At 42.2% G+C, this 20,794-nt stretch overlaps 1 protein-coding gene and 1 long non-coding RNA gene across 16 annotated transcripts in view; one reads left to right on the forward strand and one right to left on the reverse strand.

Moving 5' to 3' along the window:
- LOC102388586 (D-aspartate oxidase) overlaps window positions 1–20,794 on the forward strand; it is a 213,193-nt gene that overhangs the window by 66,046 nt on the left and 126,353 nt on the right. For 3 of the 15 annotated variants that reach the window (XR_003093030.1, XM_025198869.1, XM_006019492.3), the window contains exons 1-2: window positions 13,585–13,693; window positions 14,031–14,186. The exons of 4 other annotated variants lie outside the window; for them this stretch is intronic. Coding sequence is in view for 7 of the 11 variants with exons in the window: in XM_025198869.1 (XP_025054654.1) it covers window positions 14,088–14,186 (99 nt within the window). In the remaining 4 variants the exon portion in view is untranslated. Of the gene's footprint in view, window positions 1–13,502; window positions 13,694–14,030; window positions 14,187–14,699; window positions 14,779–18,016; window positions 18,049–19,927; window positions 20,030–20,340; window positions 20,571–20,794 lie in introns of those variants that run through there. 8 more of the 15 variants (XM_025198864.1, XM_025198868.1, XM_025198867.1 and 5 more) reach the window with 8 other exon arrangements.
- LOC112549566 lies at window positions 8,063–13,519 on the reverse strand. Its single transcript, XR_003093031.1, has 3 exons — window positions 13,445–13,519; window positions 13,264–13,330; window positions 8,063–9,554 (listed from the first exon to the last, which is right to left on the reverse strand). It is a non-coding gene; the product is annotated as an uncharacterized LOC112549566 (long non-coding RNA).

Here is a 20,794-nt window from a genome sequence, read left to right on the forward strand (position 1 = left end):
TGTCTATGTAGTATAGATAAAACCTGACATCTTTAACAATTTTATTCATTCCAGACTATTTTATTATATGATACCTCCACATTTATTTCAGTTCACATTTATTGTAAGTTTTTTAAAAGCCTGTAGGATAGTACCAACACCTTTGCAAAATGCCTGCACAGGGACTATTCATTCCTTAAGTTTTCAAAACAGTAGAACTTAAGTCACACACAGGCCCTTTTACACACAGATGTATCTAGCCCTTAGGGTTTATTTAATGTGTACCTGTTAGACTTGATAGCAAAGTATTATCTTTCTTATAAGCCATCTATCTGTAATCTCCTCTTTTTGTTATGCTGAACAGAGTAGCAAAGCATTTAATCATAGTTTGGGAAAAACTGATTAGTCATTAGAAATGAATGGAAATGTCACAGAGTCCTGCAGATGCCCGTAAACATCCCTCGGTCACTGTACCATTTGCATATCAGCTTTCAATGTTGGACCGGTACAAGTGAGTGGTTCTTAGGGAGAGGGACCATAGAACATGTCAGTTCATTCTAGCTGCTGTTTTCATGGCTTTCTGTTGTAGTCCCCTCTTTTTAGTTTACCTTTAGAGCTGACTATTTCTCCCTTCTGTGCATTTGAAGTTATTGGGGAGAAATATTCTACATAGGCAATGGCTGATAGTTTGCCCTCAGTTATGCCTGAACAATCTCATTGGCTTGATAACATCTGAAAGCATAAAACATCTCAATATCTCCATGCCCTGCTAGTAGAAAACAAAGCATCTCATTTCAATTGAAGTTCTGTCCTGGACTTCTGAGTAATGTTCTGGGTCCAGGCTAAGGACTAACTCAAGTCCTAGGTGGGGAAAACACACGTTTAATAGCCAAGACAATCAGCAAATCAAAGTATAAGCAGTATCTATGGAATAATCTTGCATAAAGCAGAAAGTGGGGTTTTGCTTCCCTTGCTACACCCAGGAAAAAACACAGTATTCAGGGCATGCATGAAGAACTGTGCTTCTATCTGCAGCCAAAGTCTGATATTCATTTGCAAAACACTTGAGCACATGCTTAACAATAAAACCTTGAGCAATCTCACCTCTATGCAGATAAAGGTATGTTTTGCTAGGTGGGGATACTTGCCTGCTTGGGGTAACACATTTTGCTGAATTGGGAGCCAAATGCTCTGGCACTGATCCTTGGTCCCCTTCCATTTTCCATGGCAGAATAGCTGCTTCTAATCCCTTTCTCCCCCATGCAAAGGTGTTTTACAGTGCAGGAAGGGGGACAGCAGTAAGAGGAAATAAATTGATTTTTTCTGATTTTTCTGAGAAACCAGTACCATGACTGGGTCCTTTTACAGGGCCAGTGCCCTTTCTTTGGAGTCCACGGGCCACTGTAAAATAATAACTTGAAGATTAAAAGTACAGAAACTAACCCAAAAACACTGAGTATTTGTGGGACATTGCAGTGTATTTGTAACAAAGAAATCTGAATTTCAATTCTGCCATATACAGGAAAAAACCACTTAGGGCTGATCCTGCTCTTACTGAAGTCACAACAAGGCATAAATTCCCATGACTTCAGGACCAAGCCCTTAATCAAATTATGTAAAATAAGGAAGGAGACAAAAGCCATAACTTGGAAACGCTTGAGTAATCCTTAGGGACTTGAATGCTAACTCTAACAGAACATGCAGCGTGGTGGTAGGTGCAAGTGTCCAGGCAGGAAGGAGCACAAGCAACAGAAAGTTATATCTCCAAGTCTTTTGAAGTAAGAAAGGTAAGTATGTTATGGATATAAATAGGAAGATCCCCCAGAAACTGAGCATGCATAACTTTTACTGAAGTGATGCTTGGATGCTAAATTTTGTCTTAAAAATGCTTCAAAAGTCTGGTGCTGAATATGGATCTACATACTTGCATTTTACATAAGGAGGCTAGAGAATTTTAACAAAGTAATTACTGTATTGATGAAAAGTTGTTAAATTTTCATGGGGACTTATGTAACTAAGTCCCACAATGGAGGTACCACTGGGATTCTCTAAACCCTCATGTAGCTGCTCCTTAACCCTCAAAGTGCCCAAAGTCCCAGGGCACCCAAGTCACCACTGATAGAAATCCTTAAGCGCCAATATTTCTGCCTGTGGGCATGCACACCAACCTGAGGGCCTAAGCAGCTCAGCACCTAGGCCTAAGGCATGTCCCCATTTATCTTACCTTTGGGATCCAATCCAACTGGATCAGACAGTGCACAAAAAGCAAAGAGGAGGCGGATTTAGACCCAAGAGTTGTGGAAAGTGGGATACCCAGTTTCTTCCCAATTTGGATCACAGATTTGAGCCCAAATTTCCACCTGCCAGGTGGGGGTTTTAAAAACTGAGCTATTGGGTGTTGGGTACAGGTAGGTGGGTGTCCCTACCTCTCCCTTTCTGTGAGCAGATTGTTTAAGGTACCTAATTCCCTGAGAGGAGGGGCTTAGTCTTTGTCCCTTTCCTCAGCACTTCATATTGGTGCTTAAGAAACATCCCCATACACAAAGACAAACTGTTTGCTGGCTTCTGTGAATGAAATTCTTCAGTGCCTACCTCTCCCAGTGACACTGGGGGAATCTTGAGAACCACAGCCTAATGAAAGGTTATGGATTTCAGTAGGTAGTACAGTGTCCAAATGTTAGGCATTTGAACACTGTATATTGTAACACCCCTATTCCTTTTACATATAGCCTTTACAGCCAATCCTAGTGCCACTGAAGTCAATGGGAATTTAATATTTGATTCTAATGGGACCAGGATTTGCTCCACAGTGGGCATGTCTACATGAGACTTTTTACTGCACATTAGACTAATGCGCAATGGAGCATCAGCATCTTCTTGTGCATGGGACTCACTGCACAGTAAATTAGGCTAATGCGCCATTTGCTAGTATCAGGAAATACAGATACTACATTAAGGGCACTTTAGCTACTGCACAGTAGTGCATGTGTAGATACTGACCAAAAGCAATTTGTTTCCAGGCAGCAGGGAGCTCACTGTTGCCTGGATAAGCTCTGATGTGGAGGGGAGCTGTGCCAGCTGTCTTGGACGATAGGACTGCTGTGTCCCAGTCATGTGGAGATCAGGTCAGGACCTGATCTCCACATGACTGGGAAAGCGTTCCGTTCATGGAGCATGGACAGCTCTCCCAGCCATGGGGGATCCTGTGCCCTCTGCCAGCCCCAGGGCTGCCACCCAAGGGAGCCTGGAGCTCCCCCTGGTGGCTGCAGAGAGGCATAGCAGGGCAAGAGCAGCCCTGGACCGGTGGCTGCTCCTGTCAGACACAATTTGCTCTTGATGAGGGCACACATGTAGACATGCACCCCAGAGCACTTTAATGAGCCTTAATCTTCTGAGAAGAAAATTCAGGCACATTAATTGCATATATAGATGGACCCAGTAAAGTAATCACATTTTTCACTGGAAATAAATGGTTATCTAGCTCAGGCAGTGTGTTGAGCTGAAAACCAGAGGATTAGTTGTTTAATGGCAGAAAAGAGTTCACTTCTTTAGATAAGTCATGCCTCTTGTGAATTCATATGTGTATTGCTTTGGGCACATCTGAATTCTGAGCATTCCATTCTTTCAATTGAAGAGGTAAAGAAGAAATATTTTACTAAAGTAGGGAAACCACAACTGTTACATATCTCTCTACAGCATTTCAGCAAAGTGTTCGCTTGAAATGATTTGCTGACCAAAACTTGTTTAACACTTAAAGTACATTATAAAGATGACATAAAAGAAAAGCAGAGCTGCAGAGAAATGCAGAGAAAGTATTTTTAAGGGTTTTTTTCAAGCAATCTAAGTCTTCTAGTCTTGAGAGTGATTGTTTCTATTCCTTTGTGACATATTTTCCTCCTAGCAATTATGAAAGCTTTCTGTTAAAAAAACCCCCTCTTATTATTTTCCATAAACTTACTAATATCTGCATTTGAGTCAATTATCTTATTGCAAATTTATAGTTCTAATTAATGGTTCTGAATATCTCTGATATTTCATAAGATAATTCTTTGATGGTTGGTCATTGTAGCTGCAATATAAAATAATTATATCTTAAAATTGATATAGTATTGTATCATAAACACTGTGATTTATCAGGGTAGTACTTGTAAGGTTCAACAAATGAATGGCTGGCAATAATTGACATTTGTTCAATTCTAACAAGACCTTTTAATATAAATGAACATATCTGGTATTTTAAATTGAATATCTTTTAAACTAAGCTTCAAGATGTATTTTCTAACTGAAGGTTTTTAATTTATTTTTATATGATCTTGAAGTTTCAATTAACACTGTGGGGGAAGAACAGGGCAAACTGTGTGTGCTCAATGCCAGATGCCAATGTGCTGAGAGTCCAACAAGTAAAGGAATCCTCCCTAAGGCAAGAAAAGTGCTGTGTGGCAACTTCCTAGAAACTGGAGAAGGCCCCATATTTGTAGGCTTGCAGTGAGAGGACTGAAAGATTTTCTGCTCCTTCCCCCCGCCCACCTCAACAGCTCAGGCCGTGTTCTCATGCCAGGGACCCTTCATGGAGATCGGCTTTGCAACAGACCAGGGCTGTACAGCTTCTTTTTTTATGGCCTTCCAAATCCAGAGTCACCTTGCACAAGATCCAGCACTCTGGTTACTGAGATAGGGGGTCTAGATTTGGCCTAAATGAATATGCCAAATGTACCCCTGTGATAGTTGCCCAAATCCCCTAACTAGCAGTAAAGACAGAAACTAAACAAAAGCTCAGAAGAATAATTATGAATTCAAACATTAGCAAGTTTTTCTCTGCTTTCAAGGTAAATTCCTGTTGAGTCTGCACAAGCTCTCTATTGTTGAATCTCTCACAAGATGAGGTTACAGTAAATCCAGGCACTGGTAGATTTGTTCTAACAATGTCTACACCAGGAAATACACATGCTTTGGTAACATCTGAGTGGTATACCATATTTTCTTGGATACAACATGCCCAGAATAAAATTGATGCTTTGTTTTTGAAAGGCATAGTGAAGAAAAAAAGATTTTTCCAAAAGCCAAAACCTTAGATGTTGCTTGAAGATTGGTCTCCATGGGTGGACCTCTGATTTTGACAAGAGCTCCAGACCTGCAAAATAGGAGGAGAGAGATCAGGAGCAGCTAGCCGACAGCAAACGTGGCCTGAGAAAGGTTATCTTGATTTGTGGAACATCAAGACGGTTAAACAGGGAGAAATGATCATTAACACCTGTGAAGAACAAGGAGCCACTGAAAATTGACCCCCTCAACTGCCTAAATAGTAATGGTACTGCTGCTGCACTCTTGAGGAGGAATCAAAGTGCAGTGCTTCTACTCTGGGCAGAAAATCAACTTTCATGTTTAATGTGCCCCCTAATTTTGAGGAGCTGATTTTTGGGGAAAGGTGCATATGGTATGTGAGTAAATATGGCATATACTATTCTAACTAGCTTTGCCCACAGAGCACACACAGATTTAATCAGACATGTATTATAAAGGTAAAGGAATTTTGTTGATCTCTTATGTATTTCTCATCTCAAAGTATGTACACCAATAAAGTGGCAAATCCATTATTTGATCTTTAAATAGCTTCTGAGGCAGTTGTTTGATTCAGTTTTTCTGCTGTGTCTTCATTGTATTCACATGCATTGGTGTTATAAACTCACTCGCTATTACCTGCAAGTTTCCTGAGGTGACTTGTCATAGTTGGGGTTGAAAGTTATCATTTAAATCTCTCTGTGCCATTTATGTTTACAGATGCAAGTCAAGATGTTACAGTGTCAGCTGGTGGCTACACAAGCTTTTCTAATTTTCTAATTGAATATTAAGTGGTGACTTTTTTTCACTCCAGCTGTGGGACTTATTTTTTTTATACTGCCCTCTGTCTGCCAAGAACTTGCCATCATAGACCAAAGGCAACAGTGAGAAAAATGGCTGTGTGTGTTATAGGACGGCTGTGAATTTGTCAGAAAACAGTGTAAGTGGTTATAGACGTGTGTGATTTATATGAATTTGGCATTCAGAGGGCATGGATAACATCTGTAACTTGTACATGAAGAGGTAGGAATCAGGAATAGCACCTAATGGGATGGGATAAGAAAAAGCAAATGGTTTACCTGTTTTTCATAGAATCCTTTGTTAGTCTCCCACAGCAAGTCATGCTTATTTTTTACTTTCTGTATGTCAAATTGGTACAAAGTATATTGCTTTCCAGGGATACATGCTTTTAATTATTCATATATTCTGATCATGTTACAAAAGTCATGTAGCTAACATTTTAAGTGATGTTAGCTAAATTTAGTTGTTAATATTTTTCCCTGCTTTCAAAATATAATTTAGTGGAAATTCAGTGCAACTCTGACCTAAACTGTAGTGGTAGAGAAAAAATTATCTACTAGATATAAATATGTTAAGTAAAGCAACTATCCCATAGTCTGTTCACAGGCGTATTTACTAAATAAGTCTTGATTTTCCTGTCACACTTATCTTACACCTGTAAGTCCACTAGCTTCAACCACATGACTGATCATTTACATCATTTTAAGAAAGAGGGGAATCAAGACTCAACCAGAAAAATGCCGACTGAAAGACACCAGGATGCTGACAAATACAGAATAAGAAAATGTACCATATTTACTTGACACTATGATGAGGGTTTTCACCCTAATCAACATGGGGGGAAGCCCCTCATCTTAAATTCACATACAAAGGGTGGGAGGGCATGGTGTGGCATGGCAGCAGGCAGCTACTATGGTTCTGGCCCTGGGTTAGGGTCAGAGACTTGGACCCATAGCAGCTGCCTGAACCCCACTCTGCTTACCCTCTCCAGTTTCTGCCTTCTTTTCCCCCTCCCCCCCCTTATTGTTAGGTGCCCCTTGGCTCAGCTCAGGCTGGATTGCCTCCTGGGCATGAAGCACACAGAAACTCCATCCCCTGCCCAGCCAATCAACCATGCCAATGTTGCTGCATGGTCTGGCAAGGGCTGGGTTTCTACATACTGTTCTGTGACCTGGGAGGTAACAGCCCCAAGCAGCATCTGGCAGTAAGCAGGGGATGACACAAAGGGCAAAAACTCTGGGGAGTAAGGGGAGAATGGGCAAAGGAAAGACTGGGGAGCTGGGGGTGAAAGGTTCAGGTGGGGGGGGGCAGAAAGGCTGCAGGGGGGAAGAAGGGGAGGTAGAGGGCAAGGGGGTTTCCCCATCAGCCACCAGACCCCTCCACTGCTTTTCCTACTTTTGCAGGGAGAGGGCAGGGGTGAAGGAGAGCTAAATTTAAGATAGCTCTCCAATAATTAGATTCTATTCCTGAAAAAATTATAACAAATGTATAAGTTTCCCAATTATAGAATCAAATTATTGGGAAGGGGGTCATCTTGAATTCAGGGTAGTCTTAGTTTTGAGTAAACATGGTAACCCAGATAGCTTTACCGGGTACATGGCTGTCAAAGGTGCACTGTGCAGTGAATATAGAAGACATGAGAATAACAAAGGAACACACAGGATCTGCAAAATTAGGATTGCTGTTTTGTGAAAAATATTGCTGACACCTTTTATGAATGGTGGCTGTTAAAACAATCTTTATATTAAAGCAAACAAATCACACATCCATTCCTTAATATAGACAATGTAATGTAATTATGAAGGGTCTGCATACATTTACCTTGTTCACATTTTTTTTTTTTTTTAAATCAATGCATTTACCTTTAAAGAAGTGCATTTATTATGATTTGTCAGAAGTAACAGGGAGTATCATGTCTGGGCACAAATTAACATATTATCTATCTGCATGGCCATCTCCCATAAGCTCTTGGGAAGTGTTCAGATGTTTGTTGCTAGCAGGGAAACTCCTGGGATTCTGGCTGTTAATGTTACCCTTTTATAGTTCTCATGGCAGATGAACTGACTTTCACAGGACACAATTATCACAGTGTTCAAGGAAAAGTGAAGAGTAAATCCAGGACAGCACTGCTGGTGATTAGAAAGAAAGCCATTTTAATTAAAAATCGACCATTTTACTAATAGAGCCAAGGATAAAGAAAGAAAAAAAATCTCTGTGCAAAGTGAAACCATAGGTCTTTTTAATATGCAAAACAATATTACACATATCTTGTCCTATACTGAGGGCATTTATTCATGCCATGTAGAACAGCAAGATGAACATAAATTATTTGTTGGAGACTTGTTTCCACTTAAATTATTACTGTCACTGATCCTGCGTTCTATGATCTTGTAGTTAAATGAAAAAAGAAACTATACAGAAGGACTCCACCTCCTCCTCAGTAATTAGAAATGAGCTGCCATTGATGTAAGTGTAGTTTTTCAGTTGTACTCTGCAAATCATGAATGGTCCTCAAGGCCATGGTAAGTGGTCCAGAGCTGCCCCCTCTGCCTTTTTGATCAAAAGTTTGATGCTAAAGGTAAGAAGTGGCCCAGAAGAAATTTGGAGGGTTGGCAATGGTCCATTGGTCCCAAATATTTGGGAACCACGTGCATAAGTAATCTCCAGTAAAAATAAATACACACATAAACAAACGCACAGAGACAGAAAGCAAGGAGTCCTTAATAGTTAAGATGAGCCATAGCAGTGACCCAGCTGTGTTAATGGTCACTGTGGTGCTCTAACAGTGTAGCAAGGCCTTGCCCCAGGGGGTGGCCATGACGTCTGAGTGGCTGCTCAGCCCTTGCCTAGGCAGTCTTTCTTCAGCGCTCCCCCTTCACTCACATGCCACACCTTGGTGTTACTGTCTTTTAGAAAAAGAGAGGTTTCTCTAAAGTTTCCCAAGTCAGATCTCCTCCCGTGAACACAGGTATTTGTGCTCATTGCCTTAAGAGCCAATTAAGTAGCCATGGCCTTAGGTCTCCAATGGCCTATTCCTTTGCAGTGAGCAAGCTGTAGGCAGAGAGCACTTGACTAACAACAGGTGCAACCCTTTACCCTGATGGGCCTCTTGCCTGACTGACTGGGCAGCAGGGTTTTTGCCACTGCCTGGTCTCTCTTGCTGCAGTTTCTCTTCTAAAAGTAATAAGAGCCACCAGCTCTCTAATGCAAAGATTATCCAGAAGTGTTCCTACAAGCTAGCTCCGTTGCCTCTGCTTCCCATTTCCACCTGGGTATCCTGGCTGTACACTCCAGGAGGAGACAAGAATAAGTTGCATTTGGTCACTGAAGTCATAGCCACTACTACTGATCTTGAGAGGGAGATTCTCTAAGTATGGTTAACTGAATGTACCCGTTGTGCTTGATTTAAGATTATTGGAGCTGATACCTAGCAAATCATTTGTGAATGCAAGACTATGTTGGCATGCACAGTACTAAATAGAAAAACAACAAACATAATGCTCTCTGAAATCTCAAGTGTTTAAGTTATTATTTTGAACAGGAGCGTGGATGATTGCTTTTTTCTAGTTCCATTTTTCTAGCATTCCTGAAAATAATTAGTATTTACGGTACTTGCATTTCACTTCTTTTGAAAGCCTTAGTGCTGAAATGACAATCCTCTGTTCATCAGCTTCTTGTACTACAGGAGATAGACCAAAGAGGTACTGCACTGTGCTCTTCATTTCAGAAAATGACAGAGATAAGAAAAATAATGGCAGTATTATTAGTTGAAGACGTACCCTGACAATTTGTCAGAAATGAACGGGCAAAAGCTCATACTGGACAGTCATAAATGCTGTTTGCATCTAAACAAATCCTTTCTCCATCACACTAATATACAGTTCCATAATTATTAAGCATCTCAACAAGATTTAATTTTTTTTTAATACTATCCAATAAACGATGTTAAAAGCCAATCAAGGCTGCTAAGTCAAGTACTCATAAGTCAGGAAATGTAACAATTAAGGTAATTCATGTCAGCTAAATTTGGCCCTGTTGTATGTATGCATTATGATTTGGTCTTTAATGGCATGGTAAGTGATTGCTTGTTCAATATTTCACAATAAATGTGTGGCAACAATTCTTATTACTAATAACATTATTAATTTTCCTACAGTGGATTCCATCATCATTTATTTGAGCACTTCACAACTGTTAATTAATCTTTACAACACCACTCTGAGGTGTTGCAGTATTACTATACTCATTTTACAGCTGAAATCCTTAGGGGCAGAGAGATAAAGGCCTAACTAGTCAAGTGTCCACTATTTTTGGATCCCTAGCTTCAAATACCTGGAAGTAATTGTCCAATGTACTTTGCTTTTTTGTAGTACTTTATACATTCAAAGCACAATTCCAACTTTTTACCATTTCAGATGCTCGGCACTTTCTACAAATCAAGCCACTGCCATCTTACTTTGATAATGAAATGAAGGACAAACAATAAGGGTGGATTTCCATTTCCTTTTCAATGTCTATAAGGCAGTTTTCTGGCTGTCTCCCTGACAGTCTGAATGTACACATTTGCAGATCTGCAGCACAGCAGAAGTTGAATTGCTACCTGCACATAAGTGCCCAAAATGCCACTTAGGTGGCTAGAAAGTTGTCATTTATAAGCACAGGGGAAAATAGATTTCAACCCTAAGTGATGGACATTGAAATTGTTGTCTTAAGTGACTGCACTAGTATCAGTAAGAAAATCTGTGGAAAAAGTAAGGATAAAGTCCAGTTCCTAAGGGTGACTGTCAGCTGCCTCAATACTGAGCACTTTTTTCTGTAACAGCCCAGGAACTTAAGATACTCACATAGGGTGTGAGAAAGTGACAGATGTAGGCCTTGAATTGAGAGATTCCTCATTGCAGGCATCATAATTACTGTGCTATTGAGTCAGCATCTTGACTACTCCTGTCTGGCCCAATTCATTTCTGAGAGAAAGTGGAAGGCAAGCTTCTTTGGGTAGATGTGTGATATCTTTTATTAGACCAACTGAGTAGCTGGAAAAAAGTTCTTTGCAAGCTTTTGCACACAAGCACCCTTCTTCAGGCATAGGGAGTTTCTGCTGTTCTGAGATCTCCAAGGAATGAAAGAAGCTAAAAGTGTGACAGGATGTCAGTGAGAATTTAAAATCCCCATGAATCACACACCATTCGTTATGACATACCACCCTTCCCTGGAACCTTCACAGAAAATCCTCAAACAATTGTAATCTATACTAGAAGAAGACCTCATTCTTAAAGAGATCTTTCCAGAACCATCCATCCTAGCCTTTAAACAAGCACCAAACCTTGCTAACCTCATTACCAGAAGCAAACTTCCCATGGCCCAAGCCACACCAAATGGATCCAGACCATGCCAAGATAAGAAATGCAAACCTGCCACCACATCTCCACCACTCCCACAATAACCACACCAAATGCCCTGGTGGAAAATATGTAGGACAAACCAAACAACAACTGCGCAACAGAATGAATGCACACTGAAAATCTATCATATCAAAGACAAAAATATCCAATTAACTCTGGGTGCACACTTCTCACAGGACAATCACTCCCTCTCTGATCTCTCAGTTCTAGTCCTCAAAGGGAACTTGCAAAACACCTTTTGTAGACAAGCCTATGAACTTCATAAATCTACTGGATACAAAAAATCATGGACTCAATATAGACATTGGGTGTATGACACATTCCAACCTGCCTGACATCTAATTCACCAGGTATCTGCCTGACCTTCCCATTTACACTCCCCTACCTTCCTTTTCTACCCTTTGTCTGTCTAATTTCCAGCTATTTAGTTTGTCACAGACTGCCTCTTTTCTACCTTGGAGAACTCAACTACAGTGCTCTCCCTTACTTACCTTTGGCACTATTTCCACTTAGTTTCTCCCCCTCCCTTCCCTTCTCTACCCTTTGTTTTTCTAATTTCCACCTATTTACATTCTCACTGACACCCTGCCACACTTTTAGCTTCTTTCATTCCTTGGAGATCTCAGAACAGCAGAGACTCCCTATGCCTGAAGAAGTGTGCTTGCAAAACCTTGCAAAAAACTACTCAGTTGGTCTAATGAAAGATATTAGACCAACTATTCCGTTGGTCTAATAAAAGATATCACATCTCCCCGAAGAAGCTTGCCTGCCTATGTCCTTAGACTAACAAGGCTACAACTGTCTCTAGTGGGTTATGGAATAGAGAAAATCCCACACAATTTACTGATTCGTTTTGATGCACTGGCTGGGGGAGTAGTTAGCTGATTGCACGATTTCACAATGATTACACACTTAATTTATACAACACAATTTTATTTTAAAACTCTTTGCTACGTATATAACACTGCTTAGCTTTAAGAAACACCACAAACATTAAGAACTCAATAATTACATATATCAGAAACAATGCTCCAAATGCACTTCCTTCCCAAACAATGCTATAAGAATTAGTGTTACAAAAACAACTACAATTACAACTAAAAGTTAAATTTGAATCAATACTGTTATTTTTCATAATATACTTACAATCCTAGAATTCCGAGAAGCCAAATACCAAAATATGGTTTCATTCCTCAGTAATACGATTTAATGGGTTGGCCTCAGTAGTACGGTTCAATAGGCTGGCCTCAGCAATACGACACTTGCGATTCTTCCTTCGTTGTTCTACAAGTATAGTCACCTCCAAATTGGGACAGTAAGTTACAGTTTTTATTGAGTGAGCTGCCGTCTTGGGCCACTCCTACTCAAACCTGTCACTACTCCCAAATTTGGGCTCGGATCTTACTCAACAGATTCTTTTGCTTAATAATTAGTTTCTTTTGTTGAGCATTTTAAATTACCTTTGGGGAACTTCCATATCACTGTAAGTGACCTTTTCTTACCAATCTGGTCAATAGACTCTAGGGTTTGATCTCTTGGAACTCAGGATATTTGCTCTTTGTAAAAGACTTCTAAAGATAACATTCAAATTAAGACTTTAAACAAAGTCAGGACCTTTTGCACGTAGTCCAACACAATGACCTAGATAAGGAGATAAATCTTATCTTCTTCCTGAAACTGGCTAATGGGCAACCATCACAAACATTCAATATGACAACAACCAAAAACCCTTAGAGAAAGTAGAACATCTTCCACAAAAGATAATGAGAGCTCTACCCCAGAATACCAAATAAGTGCTCTGACTACTGACCTGGGATGTGCTATGACCCAGGTTCAAGTCCCTGGTCTGAATCAGGAAAAGCAGGGACTACAAGCTTTGCCTCTTACATTACAGGGGAGTGCTTGAATCCAGTAGTTCTCAACTTTTTAGACTTGAGGCACCCCTTGTTTGACTCAAGGTATCCCTCCCATAACTTTCGTGAATTGATCAGAACCCCATTTCAAAAGCTAACTCATGTATTACCTCAAGGGATTGGATCCAGGTGGGTGCAGTGGTGTGGATGCACTCCCCTCTTTCACTTGACTGTGCTCTGGAAAGAACAGGTGGGGATTTTTTAAGCTCCTTAAGCAAGTAAGAATCCCTTCTCCCTTCCCTTCATGCTCAGTGGCACTTCTGCTCCCCTTCTCTCCCCACATTCTCTCACCCACTGCTGCCACTGTCTCCAACTGTCCTGGGGACAGAGGTAGAAGGAGGCTCCAGAGCTGCTCCTGCCTGCCCTAATTGTACACAGTTTCCTGCTTCCTGTCTAGACCCCCTGGGTGTTCCCTGTCAGCCCAGGAGCAGGCACAAGGGAAGGGAGCCTGCCTGCTGTCTCCAGCTGAGCCTGGCTTCATGCACAACCCGGATGAAACAGGGAAGGAGCAGCTCTGGATTCCTCCCTGCTGGCCCCCAGGTCAGCTGAGGACAGTGGCAGCAGCAGCAATGGGTGGGAGAGAGGAGGAGGGAATGTGTAAATCAGCATGGAGGGGAAGTGGGAGGGAAGATTTTTATCTGCTTGAGGGACTTTTAAAAGTCCCTCGTTACTGCTTCTATGGCACAGTCTACCCATCCTGGTGTGGGGGATGGGGTAGGAATGGGAGTGCAGGTAACTCTGCAGCACAGGTTGCTGCTCCTGTACCCCCTTTCTGAAATCCTGGATCTGCTTTTGCTTACCTCCTTGCAAAGGGGCTGGGCAGTGGGGGGCAGCCTGAGTCTGCACTTGTCTCCTCCCTCTGCTTATCTCCTCATAGCACCCCCCAAAAGATCTCCCAGCACCCTAGCTGAGAATCACTGCCCTAATCACTTGGATGTTCTGGACTATAGGATGGCAGTCTTCAACCAGAAATACCATCCAATACCTGAGAAACCATCCTGCACTCAAGTTTCATCAGAACTGGTGTGGTCTGGTAGGATGCTTGCATTTTCTGATGAAAAGCATTTCACTAATAAATTCCTAACTAGCTCTAGTAAAGGGTTAACTTCAACTTAACAAAGATTTGTTCAGGATCTATGTACTAGGCATTGAGTTGAAAGGTTTAAAGGGCTTGTGGCTATCTTGCATTTCTAAGTTAATGATTAATATTATAGCTCAGATATTATGGCAGCCACGATGGCACTCAATCAGGTTGTAATGAGTTATTTGTATCTAAGGAAAAGGAAGGCACATTTGAAGTGAGATACTGTGGAGTATCTCATTTAAAAAAAAATGACAATGTCCCCTTCATGCTAACAAACAGGATGGCTGGCTCCCCTTCAATGGGGGGCCAACTCTGAGGACAGCTTTTGATTGGGCACAAACAACTCTCTTATTTGTGGAGCATGGCAGCAAATCCTACTAGAGCCATGGCCAATGAGGGCTGGGTTTGATGTGTGTTGTCATAAATGCTCCACCCATTTAGTTGTTTTTCTTTTGGTTCTATTGACGGTTCTGTGCACTTGTTAGCAGTCACTGGGAGAGCAGCATTTGCCAGACAGAATATGGATTCTTGGTCTAATAAGGTATTTCCCTCTCTCTCCCCTTAGTCCAACCCTTTTTTAAGTTGTAGCATAAAATCTGTTTCACCCTGTAAAGGACGTGTTAGATCACAGAGCCCATTCCCTTGTAAACACAAGATATAATCCCCCCTTGCAGAAAATGTATAAGATTAAAAACTAACATTCCTGTTCTTGCAAACTATACATTTCTCAAAGCAATTGGCTAACATGCTGGGGTGGGGGGGAGGGCGGGGTTAGCTCTTGATTAGAAGCTGACATGCTGTAAGATGAGTTGAGCTGTTTGTCATCGTTGTTTACGCTGCCCACCATTAGTCACGGTGTTTAATGTGGCATGTGAAATCCTTGTGACGTGGGAATGAGCGCGTGTGAATAAGCCCTTTCAGTGTTTATTCCACCCTGTGAAAAGAGCATGTTCTTGGCAATGTCTGAGTCTGGGCTAATGGAAAGTTCAGACCTTTGTTTTCTTGGAGAAGGAGAAAGACCTTGTTTGACTTCCTGGCATGACTGTGAGATATTTAGTACTGATAGCTAGTACTGACATCACTGGCATTAGCTGCATTGTATTGATAGGTATTCCCAAGAGAAGAAGGGGTATCTGGGGACAGGTGTTTGAGGCAGTACACCTGGAGAGGCTTAGGAGCTGGATCTGTCTGTCTGACATAAAAACATGTCTAGTACATACATTTACTGGGGCTGTTTATCAGTGTATGTGCACTCTCTCTCTAAAGCCCTAGCAAAAAAAGACCAGGCAAGAGGAGAGCTGAGGAAGGTCCTAGGTAGAAGCTCTATAGCAGGGAAGATTTTAAAAGTATTTAGGGCCCGAGTGAGATGGTTAGAAGCATTTGAGTACCTCTAAAATCTGAACCCACATTTCTCTCTATCTCATCATCTGCAAAATAAATGGGTAATGAGGTACTTTCATATTGTCTGCAGGTTTTCTGAGGATAAACATAAAGATTGTGAAGTGCTGAAATATTTAATGGGGGACATATAAGTACCTAAATTCACAGACCCAGTAAAGGTGGGGGGAGGGGGAGAGAGCGAGAGAAAGAGAAATTAGCTTTTGTAATAATACATTCTTCTTTTAGTAAAATTTCATGTTCAGTCTTAGTGGAAGGTGAATCCTTGATCATTGTTTTGTGATTTGTCATAAATTTACCTCTTCTGAAATGGTATAAATAAGAGAAAAGGAAAATGTTCAAGTCAAACCTGCTCCAAACCCTTGTTTGATAATCCTAGGGACTGAATTGCACTTTGCCAGCTTCTGTACTTCTGCAAACTCAGAAGAATGGCAAAACCCAGACCAGCTCCTTAGTGCAATGGGAGGGGAATTGAAAATATTTGTAAATCATTTGCCTTCACTAAGGAAGGTGGTAAGGATGAGCACGACAAATATACAAAAAAAAAATTGAGGAAGAGTTCATTCCAAAATGGAAATGTAAGGCCTAGAGGGTATTCTTGTGTTTATACCAAAAGTGGGAGAGTCCCAGGGAAGGCTGAAGCCTCAATAAATATGAACAACACAAACACTGATTTTGGCACCCAGTATTGACAAAACCATGAGTCTGGCCCCAAAACATCATGAAGTTTTTTTTTAAATTGTGAGATTTAAAAAAACAGTGCATCAGGGGGGCTTTTTGTTTACCTTCAGGTTAGCAGTCCTTCAGGTTACATTTTTCAAACTTTCTTTTTGCGCAACCCTGAGGGCTAAACACATTCCTTTTCTAAATATGTGACGGGGAAAACCATAGGACAGAAGAGACGAGCTTGTAGGAACACATCCAGGAAAGGTCTGTCACAGCAAAGGGTAGGGTAAGTAGGGTGAAAGATGGGGTCAGGAATAAAAAGGGAGCAGAAGCGATGAGTGCTCCAGGCAGCCAATTGCTCAGGGGCCACCACTCCTCCTTGTCTCCCGGGCACTGCTCCTTGAGGCAGGAAGCCTTTTCACATGAGCCCCATGTAGAAGGGAAAGCCACCTTGAGGGTTTTGTCTTAATGAAAGATGTTTTTTTCTTGGAACTGAAAGATGTTCAGTGTCTTGGAACCACATTCATGAACCAGCTTGAACAGTTAATCTCTACCTGAGCCATGAACGTTGCATGCCTCCCGAGGCTGGAAGGTGCATGGTGACTGCCTGCAGGCACTGCCGGCAGTGTTGGCAGCAACAAATCTCAGGGGGTGCACCGCCAATCTCAGGGGGTGCACATGCACCTGCGTGCACCCCCTACGCGTCATCTGAGCACAAGATAGGAGTCTCAAAAAATATATCTATATCAGGTTGCCAAACCATTAAAAGCCAGTCCAGGTCAAATCTTGTGTGAGCATAAAATAGAATGTGTGCGTGTATATGTGTAGTGTTTATGTACATACAGCCACATGGATCATTTCACCCACCCCTAGAACATGGCGGCAGTCCAGGCTGGAGACCCATCAATGTTTAACAGCACACAGCTGTGCTAAACAGCTGTATAAGAAAACAATGAAAAGCAATGTAGCCATTTGAAATGATGTAATATTGGTAAGTTATCCAGTGATCTGAAATGGCAGATCCGCCTATACTTGCAGAGACTGCTTTGGGATCTGATGTGATGGGCTAGCTGGCAGTGACTTAGCCCAGGGGTTTTGAAACGGCAAAAGATGATTGAAGGACTTGGGATTCCCTTTCCTCACCAATCTGGTAATGATTTGACCCAGGGGTTTTGAAGGGGTAAAAGATGATTGGAGGACTTGGGATTCTCTTTCCTCAACAATCAGGCCCCAGAGACTCACCCTCCGTGTTCCCTGATTGGCCCCTTGGGTCACCTGGAGGGGGATAAAAGGGGCAGCACGGCTGACTCAGGGAAGAGATTAGCGAGGGACCATGAGGAAGGAGCTTCAAAGAGTTGGCAAGAGCTGGGCCAGCAGGGCGGGAGTAGTTGCCCCAGAAGAGCCTGAAGGAGCAGGACCTGTAGGCAGCAGTTGGGCCCTCAGCATCACGGTGTGTGTGGCCGGCAGGAGAGGCTTCCTGCTGGGCTCCAGGATTGCCTACGAGAGGCTGTGGCCAGCAGGAGAGGCTTCCCGCTTCAGCAAGGATCTGAGCAGCGACCTGAGGGGTTCCTAGCTCAGCTTGCAGCTCCTCCAGTCGGAGACCAGGCAGCTCGATGTGAAGACAGGGCTCCAGGAAGGTCAAGACCCCTAGCAGCTTAAAGCAGTACCAGCACTGGTGGCTGTGTTGTAGTGTTTCTGCCTACCACACGGGAGATCCACATTCAAGTCCCAGCTTTGGTGACTTGGGGTGAGTGAGATAACAAGGAGAAACTTCTCTTGCAGTGGAAAGGGACCATTGTGTTTTCCCTCTTTCATCCCTTCCAGGTACCTAGGCCCTATATTTCCTTGTCCTTTGACATTTTGTATTTTGTGCCTTTTTATATTTCCCCGACCAGTATTGTTTGCTCTGTTGTTTGTGTTTTATGTTTTGTTAACCCCGTCTTTTGTCAAGGATTGTAAGTGTCTAACCTTTGTTGAATCCTGCCCCCTTGGGGCATTGTAGTGTCCTCTGTACCCCCTGATTATGCCTGTTATGTTCCCAGTATTGTTCCCTCATTAAAAGGTATATGGTTAAGTCCCCAGTGGTGGTCTGGCTCTGCTCTATAGGAGGAGGAGAGTCCCTAGATCTCCCACAGTGCTTGTGCACCTGCTTTGATCCCTTCAACTGGAGAGGGGATACCTCTTGGAGTACCGCCCGGGTTACACTTACATGACTTCAAGAGATAAAGACCTCCTCAATACTGCCAGCCTTTAAGGCTCAAAAATCATGTGTCGCATCCCAAAATATTGTAAGGACTCTTAAAAGTTCGGTCCTTTTAGTATGCCTTGTACTTCCCAAGCCTTCAGGGTGCGGCACTCCCTTCATGTTTACAAGCTTTTCTCCCTGGCTTGTAAACATGAAGGGAGTGCCGCACCCTGAAGGCTTTAGACCCTGGCTTTAGACCCTGGCTCTGAGGGTCTAAACTTTCTTGAGAAATAAGAAAGCTATGATATCCCTGCAGTCTCTTTGGCTGCCTATACACGTGCTCCAATACATTCTAATTAGAACGCTGCAGCAGTAAGCCCCTGTGAGTTTAAAAATGGCCGTGGGGTGCATTGAATGAGGTTTAGATAAAGCATCCTGCAGCCATTTTTAAATGCATGGAGGACTAATACATGTGACACTGTGGCACTTTAGAGTGGTTGCTTGGAAACTGCTCTAATTATAATGCGCCCTCCCCCACCTCTGAGCACATGTATAGGCAACCTTTTTTCCACTAAGGTCATGGTTCCTAACCTTTTTAGACTCAAGGCACCCCTCACAAAATGTAGGTTCTTGGAAAAAGAATAGAGCAATTCTTATGTTGCAAAGAACTCAAAAACACTACAACAGGTCGGAATACTTTTAACACTATGGATTCCTATTTGAAATCTCTGGGTTTGTTTTGTGAATCATTTTGGTATACCTAACAGTGGTAACATTGCATAGCACTGCAGCACTCCTTTAAAGGATCTCAAGGCATCCTAGCATGCCACAGCACCATGACTGAGAATCTCTTATTTGAGGCAAGGAACAACTACTAAATATCATGGGACTTGTGATAAAGTTTAATGACTTGGCAACACTACTTCTGCCCCATGGCTTGCCTGACAGATGCATATTAATTGATCAGGCTGGACTTCATATGCTCCCTCCAATTGAGGTCAGGGAGCAGGAAACCAGCCTTACCACGAAGACCATGCTCCCTTTGAATGCGTGAGCTTGGGACTAATCAGCGGGGCTTTGTTTCTGTTCCTGTTTGCCCCATTCTCTTTGTCAACAGTAAAGGCAGCTAAATTGACTGTAATCCAGAAGCAACCAGTTGTTCCACTGGGTACTTATTTCACCTCTAAATCCTGATTTCTGCAATGCCAGCAGGTCTCAACAGGTGAGAAGCATCACTCTAACTGACACAGAACAGTTACTTGCCTACCACATCAGCTAAAAATAATCTGCCCCTGCTGTTCTAAACATGTCTTTTGCTCAGTAGGTCCCCAGCCCCCTGCATGGGCAGCGTGTGCTGTAGAATAAAGACTTGTCTTGCATATTCAAGTATGTAGGCTTCTTTCTGGCTCTGATTGTGTGCCTTTTTTTTTTGGTCCTGCAGAGCAAGAGCCTTACTTCCTGAAGTCAATAAATTGTACCAACTTGACCTTGTATTAGGCTTGATTTGCTGAATGGATTCTTAATGCTTTCATACACTGCAATGGTGAGAGACAGAGAAATGCTTGTCATATTCAAGTAGTTTGCCTTCAGAGGTTAATTCAGTGGTGCACATGGACCGAGGGGGTGTGTGTGAGGAATGTAGACACCGCAGCAGGGCAGGTAGTGGTTCCTGCCTTCCCTGCAGGACTCTTGCAAATGGACGCTACTCAGTGGGTGGCTGCAGCAGGCTTTTGCCAAGCTGGTGTCAATTTAGGTTAAACCAGCTCCTTTGCAATAAGACTGTCTGAGGATGATTTGTGGTGAAACTAGAGCCTTTGCTAAACTGCCTCTTTCATCTTTCTGCCCCTGCTACAGAGAGGTCAGTAAGAAAATTCAGTATCTGTCATGGCCAATTGTACCAGTAAAAGTCAGACAGGACTGTAGAGGGGGAATCGAGAACAATTCCTTGGCTGGTGGATAATGGGTACATACCAAGAATGTGTTGAGGGCTACTGAAGAAGAGGGATCCAGTGGAGGCACCCATTTTGTGAAGGTCCCAGATGCTCTTTGAGGCTGCTGACAACAGAAGGTGTCCACTCAGGCTGGTAGAGATTTTCGCATGAATGTTGTTAATTAAATAAATGACTTTTACAAAAAACAAACCTGGGGAGGAGGGGGGAAGGCAACTTCATTAACATCTTCATGATATTTTTGCCAACATTTTTATTGAATGTATTTTTGAACTGTTTCTGTTACCAAAACATGCTGAAAGCTGGGATTATGGCCAAGGAATAATTTCAGAAAATGATTTTGACAAAAAATTCTATAA

This window comes from Alligator sinensis, unplaced genomic scaffold (assembly GCF_000455745.1).
Source record: "Alligator sinensis unplaced genomic scaffold, ASM45574v1 scaffold737_1, whole genome shotgun sequence".
NCBI classification, from domain to species: domain Eukaryota; kingdom Metazoa; phylum Chordata; order Crocodylia; family Alligatoridae; genus Alligator; species Alligator sinensis.